At 43.4% G+C, this 24,404-nt stretch overlaps 1 protein-coding gene across 1 annotated transcript in view; it reads left to right on the top strand.

Moving 5' to 3' along the window:
• The window catches only part of ATL1 (atlastin GTPase 1), a 130,762-nt gene that overhangs the window by 75,419 nt on the left and 30,939 nt on the right, over positions 1 to 24,404 (top strand). The window contains exons 7-9 of the mRNA XM_082242672.1: positions 3,482 to 3,574; positions 9,367 to 9,505; positions 16,588 to 16,715. Of these exons, the coding sequence (XP_082098798.1) occupies positions 3,482 to 3,574; positions 9,367 to 9,505; positions 16,588 to 16,715 (360 nt within the window). The remainder of the gene's footprint in view (positions 1 to 3,481; positions 3,575 to 9,366; positions 9,506 to 16,587; positions 16,716 to 24,404) is intronic.

A 24,404-nucleotide genomic window follows, 5' to 3' on the forward strand; every position in this document is an offset into this window, starting at 1 on the left:
GTGGTTCAGCCTTGAAAATACGATGCATCTCATAAAATTAGAATATCATCAAAAGTTAATTTATTTCAGTAATTCAATTTAAAAAGTGAAACCTATTTTATATAGTGATATATTCCACGCATTTCTTTCTTTTATTTTAATGATTATGGCTTACAGCTAGTGACAACCCAAAATTCAGTAGCTCAGAAAATTAGAACTACATAAGACCAATAAAAAAAATAGGAAAAAAAGGATTTTAAATACAGAAATGTTGGCTTACTGAAAAGTATGTCCATGTGCAGTATAGTATGCACTCAATACTTGGTGGGGGCTCTTTTTGCATGAATTACTGCATCAATGCGGCGTGGCATGGAGGCGATCAGCCTGTGGCACTGTTGAGGTCTTATGGAAGCCCAAGTTACTTTAATAGTGGCCTTCAGCTTGTCTGCATTGTTTGAGCACTTGCAAAGCATGGCGTAATTGCCAGTACATGTAAAATCAGCTATGTAATATGGGGAATTCAGTATGCAATTGAACAAAGGATTTTAATTGCAGCCCAGCAAATAATTGTGGAAAATATTTGACTCCAGTCTTTATCCATACTGAACAGTTAGGTAATTTTTGCAATTCAGCGTCTGCTACCCCTCTCTGCCAATCCCTCTATCGGCTGCCACTCAACCAACAAATTAAATTCAAGATACTAACAGTAACTTACAAAGTCATCCACAACCTGGCCTCAGCTACATCACTAACCTAGTCTCACAATACCAACCAAATCGTCCTCTATGCTCCTCCCAAGACCTCCTGCTCTCTAGATCAGTGTTTCTCAACTCCGGTCCTCAGGGCACACTAACAGGCCAGGTTTGCAAGAAAACTGAAATACATCACAGGTGATATAATTTGCTTCTCAGTGTTTGCAGTATTCTTGTCTGCATCTCCCCAAGGTAATACTAATCTGGCCTGTTGGTGTGCCCCGAGAACCGGAGTTGAGAAACACTGCTCTAGATCCCTCATCACCTAATCCCATGCTCGCCTCCAGGACTTCTTCTGAGCCTCTCCCATCCTATGGAATGCTCTACCCCAATCTGTCCAACTATCTCCGTCTTTGTCTACTTTCATCCCTAAAAACTTATTTTTTAAGAGAAGCCTATCTGGCCCCCCTCCGAACAACTGTACATTTACATCCCCCACAGTTATTATGTTTTGTATCTCTTGACCCTCCCTCCTAGATTGTAAGCTCTAAAGAGCAGGGCCCTCTGCTTCCTACTGTATTAAAGTGTATTGTTGTCAGGATTCAGCATGGAACCAGGATTCAGCAAGGAACACATGGAAACTGAGACCAAACAATGTAGATATCCTTAAAGCAGAGTTCCACACGAAAATAAAAGTTCGTTCCATCTTCTCGCTCCGGGTCACCTGAAAAACAAATGGATAATTGCAAATTTTTTTTTTTTTACTTACCTTGTTTAGAAGATAATATACTTACCTTACTTCCTCTTCCTCCCCTCGGCGGCCACGGTGAGTCGTCACTTCCTGGCTTGCAATGATTCCTGGGAGCTGAACGTCATCGCTCCCAGGAATCAATGCGCCTGCATCGGCCCCGACGTCAGTTCCAGTTCAGGCGCCGTCATACCTTGCTAAACAGCTTCTGGGCATGCCCAGAAGCTGAGCAGGGATGACGCTGTAGACCCGGAAGTGACGGCGGGGCCGCCGCAGTGCATCGTGGGACCGAAGAGGACGGAAGAGGATGCAGAAGAGGATCGCGCTGGCTTCAAGCTGCCCACACCTGAGATGGCAGCGCTGGAGAAGACATTTTCAAGGTAAGTATTTCTTCTTGCTGGTAAGTGCAACCCGGGACAGTTCAGAGGCTATCCATTATGGAATGCACTAGCCCTGACTGTCCCGGGGGTATTTTTTTGTTTTTTAGGTGGAACTCCGCTTTAAAGTGAGATTTATTTACAGTGAAACACACAAACAAGCAAACAGTGAACATAGGTAACTCCAGCAAACAAGAACCAACACCAAAGACAAAAACAACTAATAAACCTAAGAACTAACTACAAATATCTACAATATAAGGGACAAGGGTAACAGGGAAGCAAGGAAGAGGGGAAACAAGACTGGGTACAAGAGCAAGGCAGGGTGCAGGATAGATCAGGATCTCAGGAACAAGGCTCTGGCAACAAGGTGGCAATCAGAATAGTGACGCACTTGGGAAAGGGAGGAGCAGCCTTAAAAAGCCACCTGGCAGCTGAACACAGATGTAAGTGACCATACAAGGCTGCTGGCTTCTGGAAGACACCTACTAGTGGACACTGGACTTGCCAGCAATCAGCCCAGAGCAATTCAGTCCCACCAGCAAGTGAACTCAATCCTAACAATTGTATTTGTACAGACTACCCTCAAGTTGTAAAGCGCTGCGTAAACTGTCGGCGCTATATAAATCCTGTATAATAATAATAATAAAATCTGTTATCCCAAATAGGGTATTCATGGAAACCCACCGTACCCATTCTATGATTTAGTTCTGTCCACAGTTTTAGGAGTAACTACACCCTGGGACATATGTTATATTTTACCAAAAATTGGGTTACATATTGTGTTTTTTGCATTTAAATAAATAAAAAAAATTTTTTTGTGTGTTTATAAAAATATCGCTTCGCAAATACCGTGTGACATGGAAAATTGCAACACCCACCATTTTATTCTCTAGGGCCTCTGCCTAAAAATATATGCATAACGTTTTAGGGGTTCTGAGTAATTTTCTAGCAGAAAAAAAAGATGATTTTTACATGTAGGAGAGAAATGTCAGAATTGGCCTAGATGGAAAGTAGTTAAAACATATTAGAAGTGTGTGATTTCTGAGTTTTAAAATAAAGCAGAATTATGCAGCCTGTCTTTACTGTGTTCTCCTGAAAGTGCCAAATCCCTGACTGTCATGCTGATCCAGTGGCCTCAGCACTTTCTGAAGCAACTGACCTGGAATGGGTTTGCAGAGAAAAAGTTCTGACTTCACTCTGATTTTCTAATCTGTGTGCTTGGACTGGTTCAGTGACACTAAGGGGTGCGTTTATAAAGAATCTACAGAGCAGTTCGCCCTGTGAAACTGCATGAATTGTTTTGTGCAAATGTTATTTGGCCTTTTTTCCTCGGGGTCAAAATTTCAGACAAATACCACATTATGGCCAATAGATGGAGTTGATGATCTTAGAAAATAAGATATATTAACTATGATCATCTGCTCCATCTAGTGGCCATCATGCAGCATTTTCCTGATTCACCTTGAAGAATATTCGATCTGGATAAAAAAGTGGCCTGATAATAAGCAATTTTGCACAGAGCAGTTTCAAAGGACAAATTTGTCATAAATACACCACAAATATTGAGGACAGAGACAATCGGAAAACTAAACATGTTCAGGTAAAGCTCAGCAATGGCAACCCCCATATCTCTCTGTATAGGTTTCCTTTAACAATATATATATATATTTTTTTTTTTACAGTCTTTGATCTTCCTTGTACGAGATTGGAGCTTTCCATACGAATTTCCTTATGGTTCTGACGGTGGAGTAAAGTTTCTAGAAAAACGACTGAAGGTTTGTTAATGAGTTTTCTTTGTCCCATTGAGAGCCTGTGCAAACATAAAGGAGCAAGATAATGAATACCATTTACAGCATTGTCCTTCTAATTCTGACATTTTTAGATATAAAATTCCAGTAAAAAGAAACCCATGCAGTGCTGGAAGAACTTCATAGCAATGGTTGCATTGGATTCCATTGACTCACTGCATTCAAGGAGCATAATTCTTTTATTCGCTCTATTCATTTTCCCCTGTTTTTTCACTCGATTGCAAGGAACTAAAATTGCTGGTGCATACCCTCCAATTAGAATTCAGGCCCAGTGAGCTTTGGTAGCCCCCTGACCTGTGGCCAGTGCAGAAGAGACTAAGGCCCCTTTCACACGGGCGTTCTGTTTTCTTCATCCGTTCCGTCACATTTTTGTTTTGAAGAAAATCGGATGAAAAACAGATCCAGACTTAAAGTGGAGTTCCACCCATTTTAGTAACTTTAGATGTATGTAATCCCCTTTAAAACTACTTTTACCAATGGAAACTTTTTTTTTTTTTGCTAGGAAATACCTTATTTTCTTCTTTATTCATCCTCTCCTCACTTCCGGGTCCGGCCGCCGATCGGCGATTATGTAATTCGGCGATTCACAAGGGCTGCTGGGATGTATCTCATGGGATGAAATCTCGCATTATTACCCGGGTGTCCTGAGCTGTACTGTATGTATTGGATTGAGTCCGTGCTCTGCCCCGCCTCCGCCCCGCCTCCTCTCAGTGAGCTCTACAGGATATAATGCTTTCAGTCCTCGCTCACTGAGAGGAGGCAGAGCGGAGGCGGGGCGGAGCATGGACTCAATCCAATACATCTGAGTACAGCTCACTGAGAGGAGGCGGGGCGGAGGCAGGGCAAAGCACGGCCTCAATCCAATAGTACAGCTCAGGAGTCCTGTGTAATAATGCGAGATTTCATCCCATGAGATACATCCCAGCAGCCCTTGCGAATCGTCGAATGACGTAATCACTGATAGGCGGCCGGACCCGGAAGTGAGGAGATACGTCTATGTAATCCTAGTTATTAAAATGGGTGGAACTCCACTTTAAGTGTTTACATCCGTTGTGTACATCCATTTTTTTACATCGGTTTTCTAACTAATTCCTAATTTTTAGAACGATTAGAATTCGAACCAGTTGAAAATTGTTTGACCGATCCAAATTCGATTTGAAGAATAGCTGGTTGCTAAAGCCTTGTACACACGCAACGAATTTCCGCCGACCGGTCGTCCGTCTTTTGTCCAGAGTGGTGTCCGTTGGTTGGAATGTGCCTAGACTGCACACGAATTTTCACGCACGACAGAATTCTACTTCAGAAGTGATGTCATGTGTTGGATTGCTTTCTTTGTGTTCTTTCATCTCTGAGCATGCCTAGTCTTGCTCATAAGATTTTTCCCCATGGAAATCTGTACTAATGAGACGAAAATCGGCCGTGTTTTGATGGTCGACAAAAATTATATAGCCTGCACACCAGGATTTTTTCGGCCGAAAAGTCTGAGTCGGTTGTCGGAAGCACCATACTAACGAGCCAAAAATTAGCAGATCGGTCGTCGGACGAAAATTCCCGGCCGAATTTCTTCTCGTGTGTACGGGGCTTAAGGAGCGGGTCAGCAAGCCAGCTGTTGCGTCCTTAACAATGGATGAGTCATCAGCTGTCAGCGGGGTTCCCTGTAGACAGCTGAATGTAAAAAAAAAAAACATTGCTGGCAATAAAACAAATTGTGAAAAAAAAACGGCGTAGGTTCCCCCCTATATCCATACCAGACCCTTATCCGAGAATAAATAAGGGGGTGGTGAGGTAAATGGCGCTGCCTCTATATTGATAAATAAGGGCACTTCAAACAAACATAATAAGCAGGGGGAAAAAAAAGGCAAATGTGATCGTATTACCACTTCTAGCACCACAAAATATGTTCAATACATATGGACATATAATTATAAAAGGTGTCAAAGGTGCAGCAAGGTGCTAATTTGTGGAGTAAAGAATAAATCAATTATAACCGTGATCACCGCCTCTCCTCCCCTGGCCCGACTCCCGCTGTGTCTGAATACAGCGGGAGCGAGCCTCCGGTGGCTCGAGGGGGCGGGATCCAGCGACGTAGGTCTACGTCGCTGGACGATAACGAGCCACTTTGCCGCAGTACCAGCTCAGTGAGCAGTCGGCAAGTGGTTAAAGTGTTACTAAACCCAGGAGCCTGCAGTCACTATATCTGCTATCCCAGAGTACACAGAACATGGAAATGTGATTATTTTAGTAAATGTAAACTGCTAAATACCTTTTCTCATCAGCAGTCTTGTGAGTTCTATCAGTGTCTGGTTAAAGCTTGTAGGAGGAGTTTTCATTCTTCTCTGACTGTCCTATAAGGCTGCAGGACCCCTGACCCTCTGTCTGGATACTGGATAGTGCTGATTGGTCCTGTGCTGATCACATGCACCCTCCCAAGAACAAAAAGAAAAAAAACTCTTAATACACACCAAACTGAGCATGTGCAGGGTGCCCAAAGGGTTCCGATCTATCAGGGGATGGATTGGGGACAGCAAAAAAAAGGGGGGGGGGGTCAGGGATGACAGGATCAAACAGCCTTTTTACACAATGCAAAGGATTACCCTTTAGGTTCCACAGCAAGTATAAAAAGCATGCTTACTGCATATACAGACTGATTTTACTGTTGTGGGTTTAGTAACACTTTAAATGGCTTGATAGTTCAGTTGAGAGCACAAGCAACTGTGACAATTATTATTGGCAACATGCTTTAAATGCAGCTGTATTGTGAAACAACTATGTCTCCTATGACTTACCTTTTCTATGTAGTGCAAGGGCCTGCTGGATTGCATACAAATTGAAAGTGTTTAGGTTTGACCTCATATTATATGGTTTTGGTAAGTCTGCAGACAAAAGTCTTCAGATAATCTGCACGTGTGTACGGGGCATAAGTCTCCAAGCGCTGCAAACTCGGAAAGCCTCAGGATCAGATTGAAATGCAGTAGGGAACTTATGGGGGAGATTTACTAAAACTGGAGCAAAGAGTATCTGGTGCAGCTGTGCATGGTAACCAATCAGCTTCTAACTTCAGCTTTTTCAATTCAGGCTCGGTTCACATATATGCGATGCGGGAAGGCTGCGAATTCGCAGCCTGTTCCCGCATCGCACACGCACCCCCGGCAGTTCACACTGCCATATGCGATACGCTGGGGGTGTCAATGTAATCTTAACGACACCCCCAGTTTGATCGCATATCGCAGTGCGATCGTGCAGTTCGCACAGGAGCGGATCGCACAAGTGTGAACCGCTGTGCGATCCGATCCTGATGCGGCTGCAAAAATGCCTCCTGTGCGTGTTTGCTCCGGGTGCGATGTGAATTTAGCCATACAAACTGTATGGCTAAACTCGCACCGCACAGCTGATCGCATGTAATGTCGGAGCAGTGCGCTCCGATATTACATGCGAACCCGGCACTCGCACAAATGTGAACCGGGGCTAAAGAGGTTGTAAACCCATGAAACTTTTTTTTTTTTTTTTTGCTGCAACCTGAAAGAGAAACCCATAATGAGCTAGTATGCATCGCATACTAGCTCATTATGAAATACTTACCTAAGAACGAGCCCCCGCCGTGCCGCCCGCTCACCTGTATGACGTCGCCCGTCTTCCGGGACCGCGGCATCCGCGGGAGCCGACAGTCACGGCATGGGGCTCTGAAGAAACGGCACCAGCGGCCGTTCCTTCAGAGCGCATGCGCCAGTGACGTCACTGGCTGCATGTAAGGTAAATATCTCTTAAACGGTACATGTTTAGGAGATATTTACAGTACCTATAGGTAAGCCTTAATATAGACTTACCTATAGGTACAAGTGTCAGAGGAGGGTTTACTTCCTCTTTAAGCTTTGACACACGGCTTTGAAATTGTGCGACTTCATCTGAACTCCCGCGATTTCAAAGCCGCATTCGGGAGGTGACTTGAAAGACATGTGCGGGTTCATGCACAGATGTCTATTGAAGTCACCACCCAAAGTCGCCGAAATCAGTGCAGGAACTACTTTTGGAAATCAGAACGGCGCCGCATAGTCAGCATCACACTGATTGGGGTGCTCCTATTGCCGGCAATAGGCTGCGATTTGACCTGTCTAATCACGTCGATGTGAACAGGGGCTTAAACCTGGAAGCTGATTGGTTACTATGCACAGTTGGATTCTCTGTGCTCCTGTTTTAGTAAATCCCCCCCATATGTCAACCCAATCAGTAAAGTCTCATATAAGACTGAACATGTTATGTCATTTCAGTCTAATTTTAACATATTTAAATCTTCAGCTTTAAATGAATATTGAAGCTGGTGATTCTACCATGATGGTTCAGACACTGCCTAGTATAGGGTGAGAACGCTCTGATGCTGCCCCCCAGTTATGCTCCAGTGTTGTCACGCTGTCACATGGGTTTCTGATGGAGACTACAAGTTCATTTTAGTACACATTACACAGGTATGCACCACTGTTGTCATCAGAAAACCTGCCCTGGGAAATACCAGGCAGCCAACGCTGAATTAGCTGTAGACAGGAAGTGTCTGCAAAGAGACTGGAAGAGATCAGCAGAATTGAGATACAGCAAAGAGGGGAAAAAAAGGTGACGAAAATAAAATGGCACTTGTTTATGTTACACAGAGCTTGAGCAAACGAAATGGTATTCAGTCTGGGCTTACATCTACTTTAAATTGCAGAATTTTTTTTTCTTTTCAAGTGTGCATTTTCTTTGCCGCTAAAAACTGCAATTAAATTAGTAAATATAAACTGCTAAATTCTTTTTAGCAGTTTGTATTTACTAAACTGTTTTTTTTCTTTTCAAGCATGTTATTCAGTTGGGCTTACATTTACTTTACACTGCAGATTTTTTTAAATTTATTTTTTATTTATTCAAGTGTGCATTTTCTTTGCCGCTAAAAACTGCAATTATTTTGGTAAATATACTGCTTTTAGCAGTTTATATTTACTAAACTGTTTTTTTTTTTTTAAACTAGAGAATTTTTTTTTCCTTTCAAACATTTTATTCAGTTGGGCTTACATTTACTTTAAACTGCAGTTTTTTTTTTATTTTTTTTTTAGATTCAAGTATGCATTTTCTTTGCCGCTAAAAACTGCAATTATTTTGGTAAATAAAAAACTGCTAAATTCCTTTTAGCAGTTTATATTTACTAACCTAATTTTTTTTTTTAAACTATAGAATTTTCTTTTTCTTTTCAAGCATATCATACAGTTGGGCTTACATTTACTTTAAACTGCAGATTTATTTTATTTTTTCAATTGTGCATTTTCTTTGCCGCTAAAAACTGCAATTATTTTGGTAAATATAAACTGCTAAATTCCTTTTAGCAGTTTATATTTACTAAACTGTTATTTTTTTTTTTTTTAAACTAGAGAATTTTTTTCTTTTTAAGCATGTTATTCAGTTGGGTTTACATTTACTTTAAACTGCAGTTTTTTTTTTTTTTAATTTTTATATTCAAGTGTGCATTTTCTTTGCCGCTAAAAACTGCAATTATTTTGGTAAATATAAACTGCTAAATTCCTTTTAGCAGTTTATATTTACTAAACTGTTTTTTTTTTTTTTTTATTATTAATAAACAGGAGAATTTGTTTTTCTTTTCAAGCATGTTATTCAGTTGGGCTTACATGTACTTTAAACTGCAGATTTTTTTTTTATTTTTTTTTTTATTTTCAAGTGTGCATTTTTTTTTTTTTTCTTTTGCTGCTGAACTAAACATATATTTTGATCTGCTGTGTCAGGTGTCGGAGAATCAGCACGAGGAATTGCAGAATGTCAGGAAACATATCCATTCCTGTTTTACCAATATCTCCTGCTTCCTCCTGCCACATCCCGGCCTCACCGTAGCCACCAACCCTAAATTTGATGGCAAACTTAGAGGTAAGTTATAGTATCTGCACAATAGTTCCCATCTGCTTTTCAATGGATGCCAACAAAGGGTCAAGGTCCACCCTAACACAAGCCATAGATGATTTGATTTTCTGAGAGGCTGAGCCGGGTGCCGGTCCAGGCACTTCATTGTCGCGATCTTGCCCAAGCTTGGACCGGCTCTGTGACGTCAGTAGACAGCAGACTTCAGCCCGCTGTCTGCTGAAAACAGGTCACAGGGGTGCAGAAGGAACTGCACTCCTGCCTGTGATCCATATGAGAAGTACACCCAAACGAGCTTTGGCTCTACTTCTCCTTTAAGTTTGATTCGCTTAAGTGAGGAAACTTTCACACAACAAAGAATACCTAAAGAAAGGAGTAGATTGTAGAGAGCATAAAGGGCTCCACATAGGCCTGGACAGGGACAAAAGCAGGCCCGGCCATTTTACTGCCGCCCCCCAAAAAGACCCTTATCCCCCATTAATAGACCCCCCACCTACCACCCTTCCCCCCACCCTAATTCCCCCACCCTAACACCAGTGAAAGACCCTCTCCCCCAAATTCTGCCCCTGCTTAAAGACCTTCACCACCCAAATACCAACCCCCAACCCCCACCCAATCTTTATGCTTCAGCCACTGTGAAACCCTGTATCCCCTATGTATCCCCACTGGTAGTAATGATGACTTGTGATTGTGTCCCTGCTTGGCTGTCAAGGTGCCTTAGCTTGTGTCATGCCTGTGTCCCCGCCCACCATTTGGCATGTAAGGAGTTAACTGAGTTTAGGTACCTCTTTGGGTGTAGCTCAGCGCTCATTTTTTTGCCTGAATCCGGTGCATGTGCAGTTGCTGAAGAGGACACAGATCTTCACGCTACACTGGGAGAGGAACCACAAGCAGGGCCGCACAGCGGGAATCAGGCAACAACTACGGCCCGTGGCCTGTGTCAGCCCCATCCAGACTGCAGCCGTCGTCCACCTCCCGCTGCGTGGCCCGGTCAACAGCTGGTTGTTTCTCCCAGGATATGTGGCCCAGTAGCCCTGGCCCCTGGCCCACTGGGCAAATGCCTGGTGTAACCTATGGCCAGTCCAGGTCTGGCTCAACACCAATGGAGAAAGTCTAGAGTAGTAGTAGATAGTCTAGAGTAGTAGTAGATAGTCTAGAGTAGAAAGCCAACACACATCAGGGGTTTACTACTCCTTCATCAGGGCTTGTATGTTATGTCACTGGCAGAATGCCTGAACACATATGCTGCATTACCCACTGGTGTTACATGCATAGTTACATAATTAGTCAGGTTGAAAAAAGACACAAAGTGCATCTAGTTCAACCAATAATGATGCTAAAATAGCATGTTAGAGCCCATTCACATTAGCGCGACTTGTCAGGCGACTTGTCAGCCTGACAAGTCGCGGTATGTCCATTGAGTAGTACAGGACCCGTTCTAATAGGAGCGACACAAGTCGCTCCGACTTAGAAAAAGGGTCCTGTACTACTTCGGGGCGACCTTGGAGCGACTTGCTTAGACTTCAATTACACAATGTACTAGCACATTATCAAAGGCTTACCTTAAAGTGGGAGTAAACGCCCATGCATGACTTTTATCTAGAAGTAAGCCTATAGTAAGACTTACCTATAGGTAATGTAAATATTATTGTACATGCAGCCAGTTATGTCACCAGCGCATGTGCTCTGAAGGAATGGCCACCTGGACCGTTCTTTCAGGGCCCTTTGCCATAAACAGAGGCTACTGCGCGCATGCGCGGGAGTGACATAATTGCGGCTCCAGGCACTCACACAGTGAGAGCCCGCAAACCCAGAAGGAAGACTAGGTGAAAATGGAAGCGCCTTCAGTGGTGACAGTGTGCTGCTGGAGGGCTTCATTCTAGGGAAAGTTTCACATAATGTGCTAGTATGCGATGCATACTAGCACATTATAACTTTGCCTTGCAGGTTGAAAAATAAATAAATAAATAAATTGCCAGCAGTTTCCTACCGCTTTAAAACAAAGCCCTCCAGCAGTGCATTGTCACCACTGACAGGGCTTCCATCTTCACCCAGTCTTCCTTCCGGGTTCACAGGCACAAGCCGTTTGAATGACCGAGCCCGCAATAACATCGCTCCTGCGCATGTGCACAGGAGTCACGATCCTGGCACAGAGCTCTGGATTGACGCCATACTCAGTATGCCTTCAGTTCAGAACGCTGTGTGCATGCACCGGTGATGTCACCGTCTGCAGAAATAGAGAATATCTCTTAACCACTTCCCGCAAAGTGACATATGGGTACGTCGGCAGACTTTGCGGTGTTATACCGCGGTGATGCCTTTAGCTAGAGGCATCACCCCGGTACCGTTGTTTAGAGCCGGCGGTCGGCTTTCCGGCGGTAACGAACGATGCGGCTTGGGACCGGCTTGGACTTTACCCCCCCCTCGCGCTGCCTTTCGCGGCTTTGCCCGGGTCTCCCGTCCCACCAGGGGACCCGAGCACCCAGCCGACACGTCCGCCGGCTGGATGGAGTCCCGATCTAAGCCGGATGCGGCTTCGATCGGGTCTCCGATGACGTAACCCGGAGGCGGCGTCCATGACGTCACGTCCGGGTTACTCTGCTGCTAAAGGCGGCAAATTCAAAAAACGAGTGTATTCAAAAATGCAGTTTGCGGCGTTTTGAATACATGGAAGTGTAGTGGAGGGGTCTTTTAGACCCTCGATCCCTCCATAAAGAGTACCTGTCACTGCATATTGCTGTTACAAGCGATGTTAACATTGCTTGTGATTGCAATAAAAGTGATCATATTTTTTTTTTTTAAAAAGCTGTGATAAAGTTAAATAAAAAAATCAAATAAATAGGAAAAAAAAAAATTTTAGCCGTCCCCGTCACCGTTAGCTCGCGCACGAAAGAAAACGCATGTGGAAGTCGAGCCGCGAATGAAATCGCTGTTCAAACCACACATGTGAGATATCGCTGCGATCGCCAGAGAGTGAGCAATAATTAAAAAAAAGAGCTACACTCTAACTCTAAACTGGTAACCGTTAAAAAATTTTAAAGCGTCGCCTATTGAGATTTCTATTGACCGTAGTTTGTCGCCATCCCACAGGTGTGTGCAATTTTAAACCGTAACATGTTGGGTATCTATTTACTCGGCGTGACATCATCTTTCACAATATACAAAAAAAATGGGCTAACTTTACTGTTTAGTTTTTTTTAAATGCAATGAAATGTGATTCTTCGTAATTTTTCCCAAATAAATGGTGTTTTAAAGACCGCTGCGCAAATACCGCGTGACAAAAAATATTGCAATGACCGCCATTTTATTCTCCAGAGTCTTTGCTAAAAAATATATTTAATGTTTGGGGGTTCTAAATAGTTTTCTAGGAAAAAATACTGATTTTAACTTGTAAACAAAAAGTGTCAGAAATAGGCCTGGGGCTTAAGTGGTTAAACAGTGCACGGTGCGTGTATTTACTGTACCTACAGATAAGCTTTATTATTAGTTTAGGTACAAGTGACGGTGTTTACTACCGCTTTAAGGAAGATAGCCTATGACCCATGTGCGCGTGGATAGTCTATGACCCATGTGCGCGTGCACTCATGACCTCACAATGATATTGTGTCATGCATTTTGAAAATGTCTGCCTGTCATTGAGAATGTAAACCAACTTTGTGTATTAGGGGCCCCCTAAACCAGAGGTGCCCTGGACCCTCCAAGGTCTAAATCTGGCCCTGAGTATAGTAGTGACCTATCTCAGAAATATTGCTAGCAGTGTAAAAGTTTAACCACTTGCCGACCAGTCACGTTGACTGTACTGCCGCAAAGTGGTTAGTTCCCGTCCAGCGACGTAGACCTACGTCGCTGGACTCCTCGCCTTGTGGGCGGCGCGCGCGCCACCGGAGGCTCGCTCCCACTGTATTCAGTCACAGCGGGAGTCGGGCCAGTGGAGGAGCGGCGGCGATCGCCACTGCTCTTCCCCGATCGTCGGGGAATCGAGTCTGGAGATCCGCCCGCTTTGTGACAGACAGGGTCAGATTGCAGGGTTCAGCGTAGCTGAACATGCGATCTGTCCCTGTGTCAATCAGTCACCTCCCCCCACATACGTCAGTAAGCACCAGGCATACATTAACCCCTCCCTCTCCAATAAAATTAACCCCTTCCCTGCCAGTGTCATTTTTACAGTAACAGTGCATATGTATAGCACTGATTACTGTAGTAATGTCACTAGTACCCCCAAAAGTGTCAAAAATGTCAGTCAAGGGTCCGATCTGTCCGCCGCAATGTCGCAGTCCTGCAAAAAAAATTGCAGATCGCCGCCATTACTCGTTAAAAAAAAAAAACACCAAAAATGACAAAAATCTTTCCCTTAGTTAGTAAACGCAATAACTGTTGCGCAAACCAATCAAAATACGTTTATTGTGATTTTTTTTTTACCAAACATAGGTAGCAGAAAACAAATTGGCCAAAAATTTAAAAAAATGTTGATTTTTACTTTTTATTGGGGGGGAATTTCATATAAAAAAATGTGAAAAATATTGTTATTTTTTCAAAATTTACGCTCTATTTTTGTTTATAGCGCAAAAAGTAAAAATCGCACAGGTGATCAAATACCACCAAAAGAAAGCTCTGTTTGTGGGAAAAAAAGGACGTAAATTTAGTTTGGGTACAGCGTCGCATAACCGCGCAATTGTCAGTTAAATTCGCACAGTGCCGAAACGCAAAAAGTGGCCCAGACGTAAGACAGCAAAATCCTCCGGTGGTAAAGTGGTTAAAAAGGAACTGTCATATATGATGCAGGATCATGGTAGAGCAGGCTGGGTAAATGCCGCCTTGTTCATGTATCTGCATTTGTTGTGAAACCACATTCAGCCCATTGTTCTGTCTTATCAGCTTCTTATAGCTGAATGGGGGTTTATCAGAGACTGATTGCCATGTCCTTCAATGGAATTCCTGGGCGGGTGTAAAGCAGGAAGGAGCGTCACTCACTGGAAAATGTCTCTTTTTTTGGGATCAGATCTATTGGCCCTAATGTGCCTTTGATATTAGAGGGAGTCAAGCTGGACATACGAGATTTTCAATTGAATGATCCTGTGAAAATTCTTAGTACATTCAATGACTTGACGAAAATCATTGCTTTTAACATTTGATTTTGGAACCAATGAACATTCCAGAACAAAAACCGCATTCACTGTTAGACATTCATTAATTTGAGAAAAATGTTCCGTCTTTTTCCTGTGAATTTTTTTTCAAATTTCTCAAAGAAATTTCGATTCAACCCATCTATCGATGAGAAAATCAATCAAACATTCTTAAAATGAAATAATTTTGAACAAAATTCTAATAGTGTATGGCCGGCTTTAGGATTCTTATGGAAGGAATGTAGATTAGGGTTGCCACCTCATCCCTTTAACCACTTTACCACCGGAGGATTTTGCTGTCTTACGTCTGGGCCACTTTTTGCGATTCGGCACTGTGCAACTTTAACTGACAATTGCGCGGTCATGCAACGTCGTACCCAAACGAAATGTATGTCCTTTTTTTCCCACAAATAGAGCTTTCTTTTGGTGGTATTTGATTTTTACTTTTTGCGCTATCAACAAAAAAAGAGCGTCAAATTTGAAAAAATAACAATATTTTTCAAATTTTTTTACATGAAATTCAAAATTCATTCATCATTTGAATTTCATTCATCAAAATTCATTCATCATTTTAGGCCAATTTGTTTTCTGCTACATATTTTTGGTAAAAAAAATCGCAATAAGCGTATTTTGATTGGTTTGCACAAAAGTTATTGCGTTTACTAACTAAGGGAAAGATTTCTGTCGTTTTTGGTGTTTTTTTTTTTAACAAGTAATGGCGGCGATCTGCGATTTTTTTGCGGGACTGCGACATTGCGGTGGACAGATCGGACCCTTGACTGACATTTTTGACACTTTTGGGGGTACCAGTGACATTACTACAGTAATCAGTGCTATAAATATGCACTTTTACTGTAAAAATGACACTGGAAGGTTAATTTTATTGGAGAGGGAGGGGTTAATGTATGCCTGGTGCTTACTGACATGTGTGGGGGGAGGTGACTGAGTGACACAGGGACAGATCGCAGGTTCAGCTATGCTGAACCCTGCAATCTGACCCTGCCTGTCACTTAGGAGATCCGCCTGCTTTGTTTACACAAGCGAGCGGATCTGCAGATCTGCAGACTTGATTCCCCGGCGATCGGGGAAGAAGTGAATGAATACAGCGGGAGCTAGCCTACGTCGCCTGACGTTATCGAGCCACTTTGCCGCAGTAGAGCTCTAGTGAGCAGCGGTAAAGTGGTTAATCCAGGACACATAATAATTACACAGGTTCTGTGGCTGATTAAGGTGGTAAATAAACTCACTTAGTGCCTTATGTGCATTATATTAGCCTCAGAAAAATAGCAATCTTCTGGAAGAATCCATATTTTCTGGAAAACTTCTGGCCCAAGAGGCTCATAGAGGGATCTACACTAGGGTTGCCACCTCATCCCTTTAAACAAGGACACATATTAATTACACAGGTTCTGAGGCTAATAGAATGCACATAAGGCACTAAGTGAGTTTATTTAATACCTTAATCAGCCACAGAACCTGTGTTATTAATGTGTCCTGGTTTAAAGGGATGAGGTGACAACCCTAGTGTAGGTCCCTCTATGGCCCTCTTGGGCCAGAAGTTTTCCAGAAAAGATGGATTCTTCCAGAAGATTGCTATTTTTTCCCTTTGTGGAAACAAGTACCCACATCACTCCCTTTGTCCTTAAAGGGTTACTTCATCCTCCCCACCCTCCCTGGTCCCCGCTGAACTTACGTCTGTGGATGATGAGCTGTCAGTGCCCATGCAGCCGGTGCAGTGGTCCAGGTATTTGAAATCGAATTTCAATTTGATTTTTATAAAACAGCATTATGTATATATATATATATATATATATATATACACATAATGCTGTTTTATAAAAATCTAATTGAAATTAGATTTTTTTTGAACCTTTAACCCATGGAAGGTAATAACTAGGCACAAAGATCCAAAATAAGTACAGCTAGTCCCATGTATTCTGTCCCCAATATCTCTTTTCTTCCTTACAGAAATTGATGAAGAGTTTATAAGGAACCTGAAAGTCTTTATACCTTGGCTTCTGAGCCCGGAGAACTTGGATGTTAAGGAAATCAATGGGAATAAAATAACATGCCGTGGCCTGGTGGAGTATTTCAAGGTAACTGATAAAGTGTGAAAATTTCAAATGGACTCAGCCCTTCCAAATACAAATAGGTAATGGCCTGGGGTATGGAGGAATGCCAGGCAATAAGTAAGATAAGCCAACTACCAATGCTATACAAGAAATACTGCAAAGGTAGATCTGTAATGCCACTTTAACATTCCTTTCTTAGAGATGAACCTCAGACAAACAGCTGAATACGCAGATGTAATGCATACCTACATACCTGCTTACCTCATCAATGGTTTGCTAATCCTACATTTTCCATTCAGCAGGCTGATTTCTATGTGGACCAGTGTCCATTGCTTGAAGCCCAACTACAGATAAATGGATTTAAAAAAAAAAAAAAGTCCTACTGAAAAAATAAAAACACCAGCTACCTGCAATGTTCACCTCCTCTCTGAGTCTGTACCATGCAGTGATAGCTTTTTGCCACTAGATGTCCTTAGTCTTCTGAGCCCCTCGCAAAGCAGTTCTTCCCTCCTGTATGCAGGTTCATAGCAGTGTTAATTTTGGCAGCAAATTTCAATTTAGTTTTAGTCTTAGTCTTAGGACTAAAATGGCATTTTAGTTTTAGTCCTATTTTAGTCTTCTGCAAGTGTTTTAGTTTTAGTCGTATTTAGTCGACTAAAACTCCAGTATATTTTAGTCGACTAAAACGCCCTACATTTTAGTCGACTAAAACTCATTTTAGTCATCTATAATCAAATGGGTGTAGTTCAATTGTAATTTGTAATGCATTATTTAAGCATTTCTCTACAATTTCCAAACTCATTATATATTACTGCTGGTCCTGGAGTGAAAAATCTAATATGTTATTATTTATGCTTTGAGCATGCACCAGTGTTAATTTTTGGCAGCAAATTTCAATTTAGTTTTAGTTATAGTCTTTTGACTAAAATGCCATTTTAGTTTTAGTCGTATTTTAGTCTTAAGACTAAAATGCCATTTTAGTTTTAGTCGTATTTTAGTCATCTGAATTGTGTTAGTCGACGAAAACGTTTTAGTCGGTTTTAGTCGACGAAATTAACACTGGTTCATAGTGTTAGACTGAGAGCACCATCAAAGCAACAGAGCACAGATTAGTTCAATGTGCTGGTCCTCCCTCTCCCAGTCCAAGTGCTGCTATACCGAGGATTACAGGAAAGTAATATGAACAGATCCGGTTATTCATATCAGCTATATTGAAAAATTCTTGCATATATTATTTATTTAATGAAAACATATATACAGTACATTATTTTTTCAGCATTAAAACCATCACACCCAGTGATGGTAAGAAAAGCTAAAGACCAATCAGAAAAATTCCTCCAGTGCTGGTGACATGACTAATACCTTACCTTTAAATGATATTATTCCCTCCCTTTAGAAAAATGAAGTGTAGCAGCATACTTTATAAGGTGTGCGCATGGGGGTGTGCCAGGTGTGCCTGGGCACACCCTAATCACTATATGTGGGCTGCCCAGTCCCCCCCCCCGCTCTTTAGCCCCTACACCCCACAGTGCAATTATTTAAATAAATATAAACTGCTAAATACCTTTTCTGATCAGCACTGGTTAAAGCATTTAGGAGGAGTTTTCATTCTCCTCTGACTGTCCTTTGAGGCTGCAGGACCCCTGACCCTCTGTCTGGACAGTGCTGATTGGCCCTGTGCCAATCACATGCACCCTCCCCACCAGAGAAAAAAAACTCTCTAGCAATACATACCAATCTGATCATGTGCAGAGTGCCCCCAAGGCTCTGTACTAGGAGATGTTATTGGGACAGTGGAAGAAGGTGAGGATCAGAGAAGACATGATCAAACAGCCTTTTTGCACAATGCAGAGGATTAACCCCCTAGGTTCCACAGTGAGAATAACAAGTATGCTTTACTGCATATACAGACTGATATTACTGTTGTGGGTTTAGTAACACTTTACCTTCTGAAGTGGAGTGTAACTCACATCAGCCTATGAGGGTGGCTTGCATTGGCTTGTAGGTCCCTCTGGAGCCACCCTTGCACGTGGCTGGGTCTTTCTCATACTTTGTATGCTTGGGTTCTCTGCATAGGGCACACATGCATAGTGTGGCTAGGGGTCTCCTTATTGTGCCCACTTGGGTGCACACATAGGGGGCGCATGTCCAGTTCAGCCAAGGTCCTTAGCATTGTGCCTGTTCAAGTGCCAGGGTGCGCATGTGCAGTGGTGTAGTGGAAAATAAGGGAAATGACAGTTAACAGCTAGTTACATGGAACTAAAGGCAGATATCAGTTTGCGCTGAGGGTTTAATAATATTGTCATTTCTCCTTCCCCTTTGACTTCAATGCATGTCTCCAAAATACCAGAATTTCTCAGAAACCTCTGTTTTGCTTATCCGAATGTGCTTGCTATTGAAAACACAATTTCTCAAGTACTATAACTTTCTTTTTAGTTTTGGATGGAGTGGAGAGGGATTAGAACCCCTGTCGGTTTTTTTTTTGCTGTCTGTGCCCCCTGTTAGGGAGATTTACCCTCTCCATTTGTCCTGTTTAACATTATCATTGAAAGTGAAACTAGAGGAAAATCCCAAATTTTGGGTTGGCATCAGAACAGGAATAGAGGGGAAAATCTACCAATGGGGACATTAGTTCTGGTGACAACCAGGGATTCCCTCGCTCTGTAGGGATTTCCTCTCACTTCCTGTTTTGGCTATGGGACAGGAAGTAAGGGGAAATCTCCCTATTGGGGCACCGATTAAAAAAAACAAAAACAACTCATGGGGGTTATAACTCTCCCTTACTATATGCATAATAAAATCACCTTTAGTTCTACTTTAATACTCTAGTTCAGTGATGTCACAGGTTTCCTATGCTCGCTGGTCCAGAACACAGGCCACACTAGGCCGAGATACACTATATTACCAAAAGTATTGGGGCGCCTGCCTTTACACACACATGAACTTTAATGCAGAGATGTATAGTAACGAAGTAGAACTACTTAAGTACTGTACTTAAGTACCGAAATGCGGTATCTGTACTTTCCTAGAGTAGAATTTTTTTCTCCTACTTCTACTTTTACTTCACTACATTTTTTCGATGATTTCGATACTTCTACTCAAGTATTTTTTTTTTGTGCTGCATAGTTACTCGTTACTTTTAAAAAAATTACCACTGCCAGAACAGTAGATGGCCGGTTGCATAAAGCTCAAAAAAATGTGTATAATGTCATTTGTAAATCAGCGCATACGAAAATAAAGGCTGTGTATAATAAAAGCTGCTATACCAAATCTTTCCAATAAAAAGAAAATATGAAACAAACAAATAAATGGTGCTACAGCGCTTAAAGTGCATCAATAAACTACTAACAAACACAGGTTAATCATTTGAATAAATCATTTGAAATAATAAAAACAATATGATGTTCAAACTTTTGACTTCTTTCTTTAATAACTACATAACACAGTACTTCTACTTCTACTTTCAGTACTTGAGTAGAAATTTTTTTTCAAAACTACTGGTACTTTTTACTTTTAGTACTTAAGTAGCAAATTTTTTGAAAAAACTACTTGCAATACTTAAGTAAAAAAAATGTTGAATACTTTAGTACTTCTACTTAAGTAACTTTTTCTGCGAGCACTTCCACTTCTACTCAAGTAATTTTTTGATCGAGCACTTGTACTTTTACTCAAGTAGAAATTTCGAGTACTTTATACAAGTCTGCTTTAATGGCATCCCAGTCTTAGTCCATAGGGTTCCATATTTAGTTGGCCCACCCTTTGCAGCTATAACAGCTTCAACTCTTCTGGGACAGCTGTCCACAAGGTTTAGGAGTGTGTCTATGGGAATGTTTGACCATTCTTCCAGAAGCACATGTGGGTGGTTAGGCACTGATGTAGACGAGAAGGCCTGGCTTGCAGTCTCTGCTCTAATTTATCCCAAAGGTGTTCTATTGGGTTTAGGTCAGGACTCTGTGCAGGCCAGTCAAGTTCCTCCACCCCAAACTCACTCATCCATGTCTTTATGGACCTTGCTTTGTGCACTGGTGTGCAGTCATGTTGGAACAGGAAGAGGCCATCCCCAAACTGTTCCCACAAAGTTGGGAGCATGAAATTGTCCAAAATGTCTTGGTATGCTGACGCCTTAAGAGTTCGCTTCACTGGAACTAAGGGGCCAAACCCAACCCCTGAAAAACAACCCCACACCATAATCCCCCCTCCACCAAATGATTTGGACCAGTGCACAAAGCAAGGTCCAAAAAGGTATTAAGGTGTCAGCATACCAAGACATTTTGGACAATTTCATGCTCCTTACTTTGTAGGAACAGTTTGGGGATGGCCCCTTCCTGTTCCAACATGACTGCGCACCACTGCACAAAGCAAGGTCCATAAAGTCATGGATGAGTGAGTTTGGGGTGGAGGAACTTGACTGACCTCAACCCGATAGAAGACCTTTGAGATTAATTTGAGCGAAGACTGAGAACCAGGCCTTCTCATCCACATCAGTGCCAGACCTCTCAAATGCGCTTCTGGAAGAATGGTCAAACATTCAGAAAGACACTCCTAAACCTTGTATACAGACTTCCCAGAAGAGTTGAAGCTGTTATAGCTGCAAAGGGTGGGCCAACTCAATATTGAACCCTCCAGACTAAGACTTGGATGCCATTAAAGTTCATGTGTGTGTAAGGCAGGCGTCCCAATACTTTTGGTAATATAGTCTATGTTCACAAGTCACTTGACTGCTGAGAGAAGCATAGGCTCATCTATGTCCAAACTAATAAACCAATACATGCCCCCCCCCCCCCCCCCCCAAAAAAAACACAGAAGCTGATTAAGTTGGAAATAGGGCAAGGCCACAGCTTTATTGAACTTTGCAAAAGTAACAACTTTCCAAATGTACCAAACAATAATGCCAGTCACAGTTATACTGTGAGCACCCATAAAACATAAACCCACATAGTCTAAGAGGCCTGTCCTTCCCATCAATGCCAGACAGACATTAGACTGACCCCAGAATTTAACTTGAGGGCATAGCCCATAAACCACCATCAATTGCTGGCAAGGTCAAAACCGCCAATATAGCTGTGACAAAACATCACAACGGGCGAGGGGGGTCAACTCTTGTGACAGCTGAATCTCCTCAGAGCAGTTGGATGTGCCCCAGCCTAGCCTTTTCCTAGGGTTCAAGCTCCACCCAGTCACCTCAGGTCTTTGTAATTAATCCTAAGGAAGCGGCCTAACTTCCCTTTTAGGTTCACGCCAACAGTGATGCCATGCTTCCCTTTCCCTAAAGGAGGTTCAAGTAGGGTTGCCACCTCATCCCTTTAAACCAGGACACATATTAAAGCGAAGTTCCACCCAAAAGTGGAACTTCCGGTCATTTGCTTCCTTCCCCCCTCCGGTGCCACATTTGGCTTCTTTCAAGGGGGAACGGGGACCTGTTTTTGACAGGTACCCTTTCCCACTTCCGGGAGATGGCGCCACGGTGCTGTCCCTTTAGAAATTTGGCCCCCTCCTGCTTCCCCGCTGCCGAGCCAATCCGAATTTTCCGCTTCCCTTCGTTGAAGCTGCAAGGTCTCACGGCCAGGCTCCCTTACCGGCAGTGGCGGCGGCAGCACCCGACAGCCGATGGAAACATCGGCTGCGGTGCCGACATCGCTGGACTCCAGGACAGGTAAGTGTCCTCATATTAATAGTAAGCAGCTACAGTATGTGTACAGTATGTGTAGCTGCTGACTTTTAATTTTTGGAGGGGGAGGCTGGAACACCGCTTTAATTACACAGGTTCTGAGGCTAATATAATGCACATAAAGCACTAAGTGAGTTTAATTGTCACCTTAAAGTGGAGTTCCACCCAAAAGTGGAACTTCCGCTGTTTTGTTTCCTCCCCCCCCTCCGGTGCCACATTTGGCACCTTTCAGGGGGGAGGGGAGAACAGGTACCTGTTTTTGACAGGTACCCTTCCCCACTTCCGCGATATGGCGCCATGGCACCATCCCTCGGAAGCTCGGCCCCCTCCTCCTTCTTTCGCCGCCGAGCCAGTAGGAATGCGCAGTGCACTTCGCGCATGAGCAGTAGGGACCCGCCCCTGAAGCCGCAAGGCTTCACCGTCGGTGTTCTAACATTTTGCCGGACCTGTGAAAATTCCGGACCCTCGTCACTTCCGGTGAAGCTCCGTCACCACCAGCTGGTGCGACAGCTGGTGCGAGCCCCGGTGCGCATACGCACAAGAAATTTTCCAGGTCCGATGAAATATTAAGACTTACGAACAGCTGACTTAGAGGAGGCGGGAAGGAAGTGAATACTCATATGAGTATGAGTAATCACTTCCTTCCCGTCTCCTCTAAGTCAGCTCTGCAACATGTTTCTGTGACGCGGCGGTGTTGTAAAATTTTCCCGCGGCGGTGTGTGCGTCCCACCTCAGCCCCTCCTCCTCTCAGTCAGCTGTTCGTAAGTCTTAAAATTTAATCGGAGCTGGAAAGTTTCTTGTGCGCATGCGCACCGGGGCTCGCACCAGCTGGTGGTGACGGAGAGTCACCGGAAGTGACGAGGGTCCGGAATTTTCACGGGTCCGGAATTTTCACGGGTCCGACAAAATTTTAGAACACCGGGTTCCCTTACCGGCAATGGCGGCGGCAGCACCCGACAGCCGATGGAAACATCGGCTGCGGTGCCGACATCGCTGGACTCCAGGACAGGTAAGTGTCCTAATATTAAAAGTCAGCAGCTACAGTATGTGTACAGTGTGTGTAGCTGCTGACTTTTAATTTTTGGAAGGGGAGGCTGGAACACCGCTTTAATTACACCGGTTCTGAGGCTAATATAATGCACATAAAGCACTAAGTGAGTTTAATTGTCACCTTAAAGTGGAGTTCCACCCAAAAGTGGAACTTCCGCTCTTTTGTTTCCTCCCCCCCCCCCTCCGGTGCCACATTTGGCACCTTTCAGGGGGGAGGGGAGAACAGGTACCTGTTTTTGACAGGTACCCTTCCCCACTTCCGCGATATGGCGCCATGGCACCATCCCTCGGAAGCTCGGCCCCCTCCTCCTTCTTTCGCCGCCGAGCCAGTAGGAATGCGCAGTGCACTTCGCGCATGAGCAGTAGGGACCCGCCCCTGAAGCCGCAAGGCTTCACCGTCGGTGTTCTAAAATTTTGCCGGACCTGTGAAAATTCCGGACCCTCGTCACTTCCGGTGAAGCTCCGTCACCACCAGCTGGTGCGAGCCCCGGTGCGCATGCGCACAAGAAATTTTCCAGGTCCGATGAAATATTAAGACTTACGAACAGCTGACTTAGAGGAGGCGGGAAGGAAGTGAATACTCATACTAAATAGAAATGATAAAAAATGTTTAGTATTTCTTATTATTTTTTTTTTATCATTACTATTTAGTATGAGTAATCACTTCCTTCCCGTCTCCTCTAAGTCAGCTCTGCAACATGTTTCTGTGACGCGGCGGTGTTGTAAAATTTTCCCGCGGCGGTGTGTGCGTCCCACCTCAGCCCCTCCTCCTCTCAGTCAGCTGTTCGTAAGTCTTAAAATTTAATCGGAGCTGGAAGGTTTCTTGTGCGCATGCGCACCGGGGCTCGCACCAGCTGTCGCACCAGCTGGTGGTGACGGAGAGTCACCGGAAGTGACGAGGGTCCGGAATTTTCACGGGTCCGACAAAATTTTAGAACACCGGGTTCCCTTACCGGCAATGGCGGCGGCAGCACCCGACAGCCGATGGAAACATC

The sequence above is a fragment of the Pelophylax lessonae genome (assembly GCF_965119305.1).
Source record: "Pelophylax lessonae genome assembly, chromosome: 13".
Classification (NCBI taxonomy): Eukaryota; Metazoa; Chordata; class Amphibia; order Anura; family Ranidae; genus Pelophylax; species Pelophylax lessonae.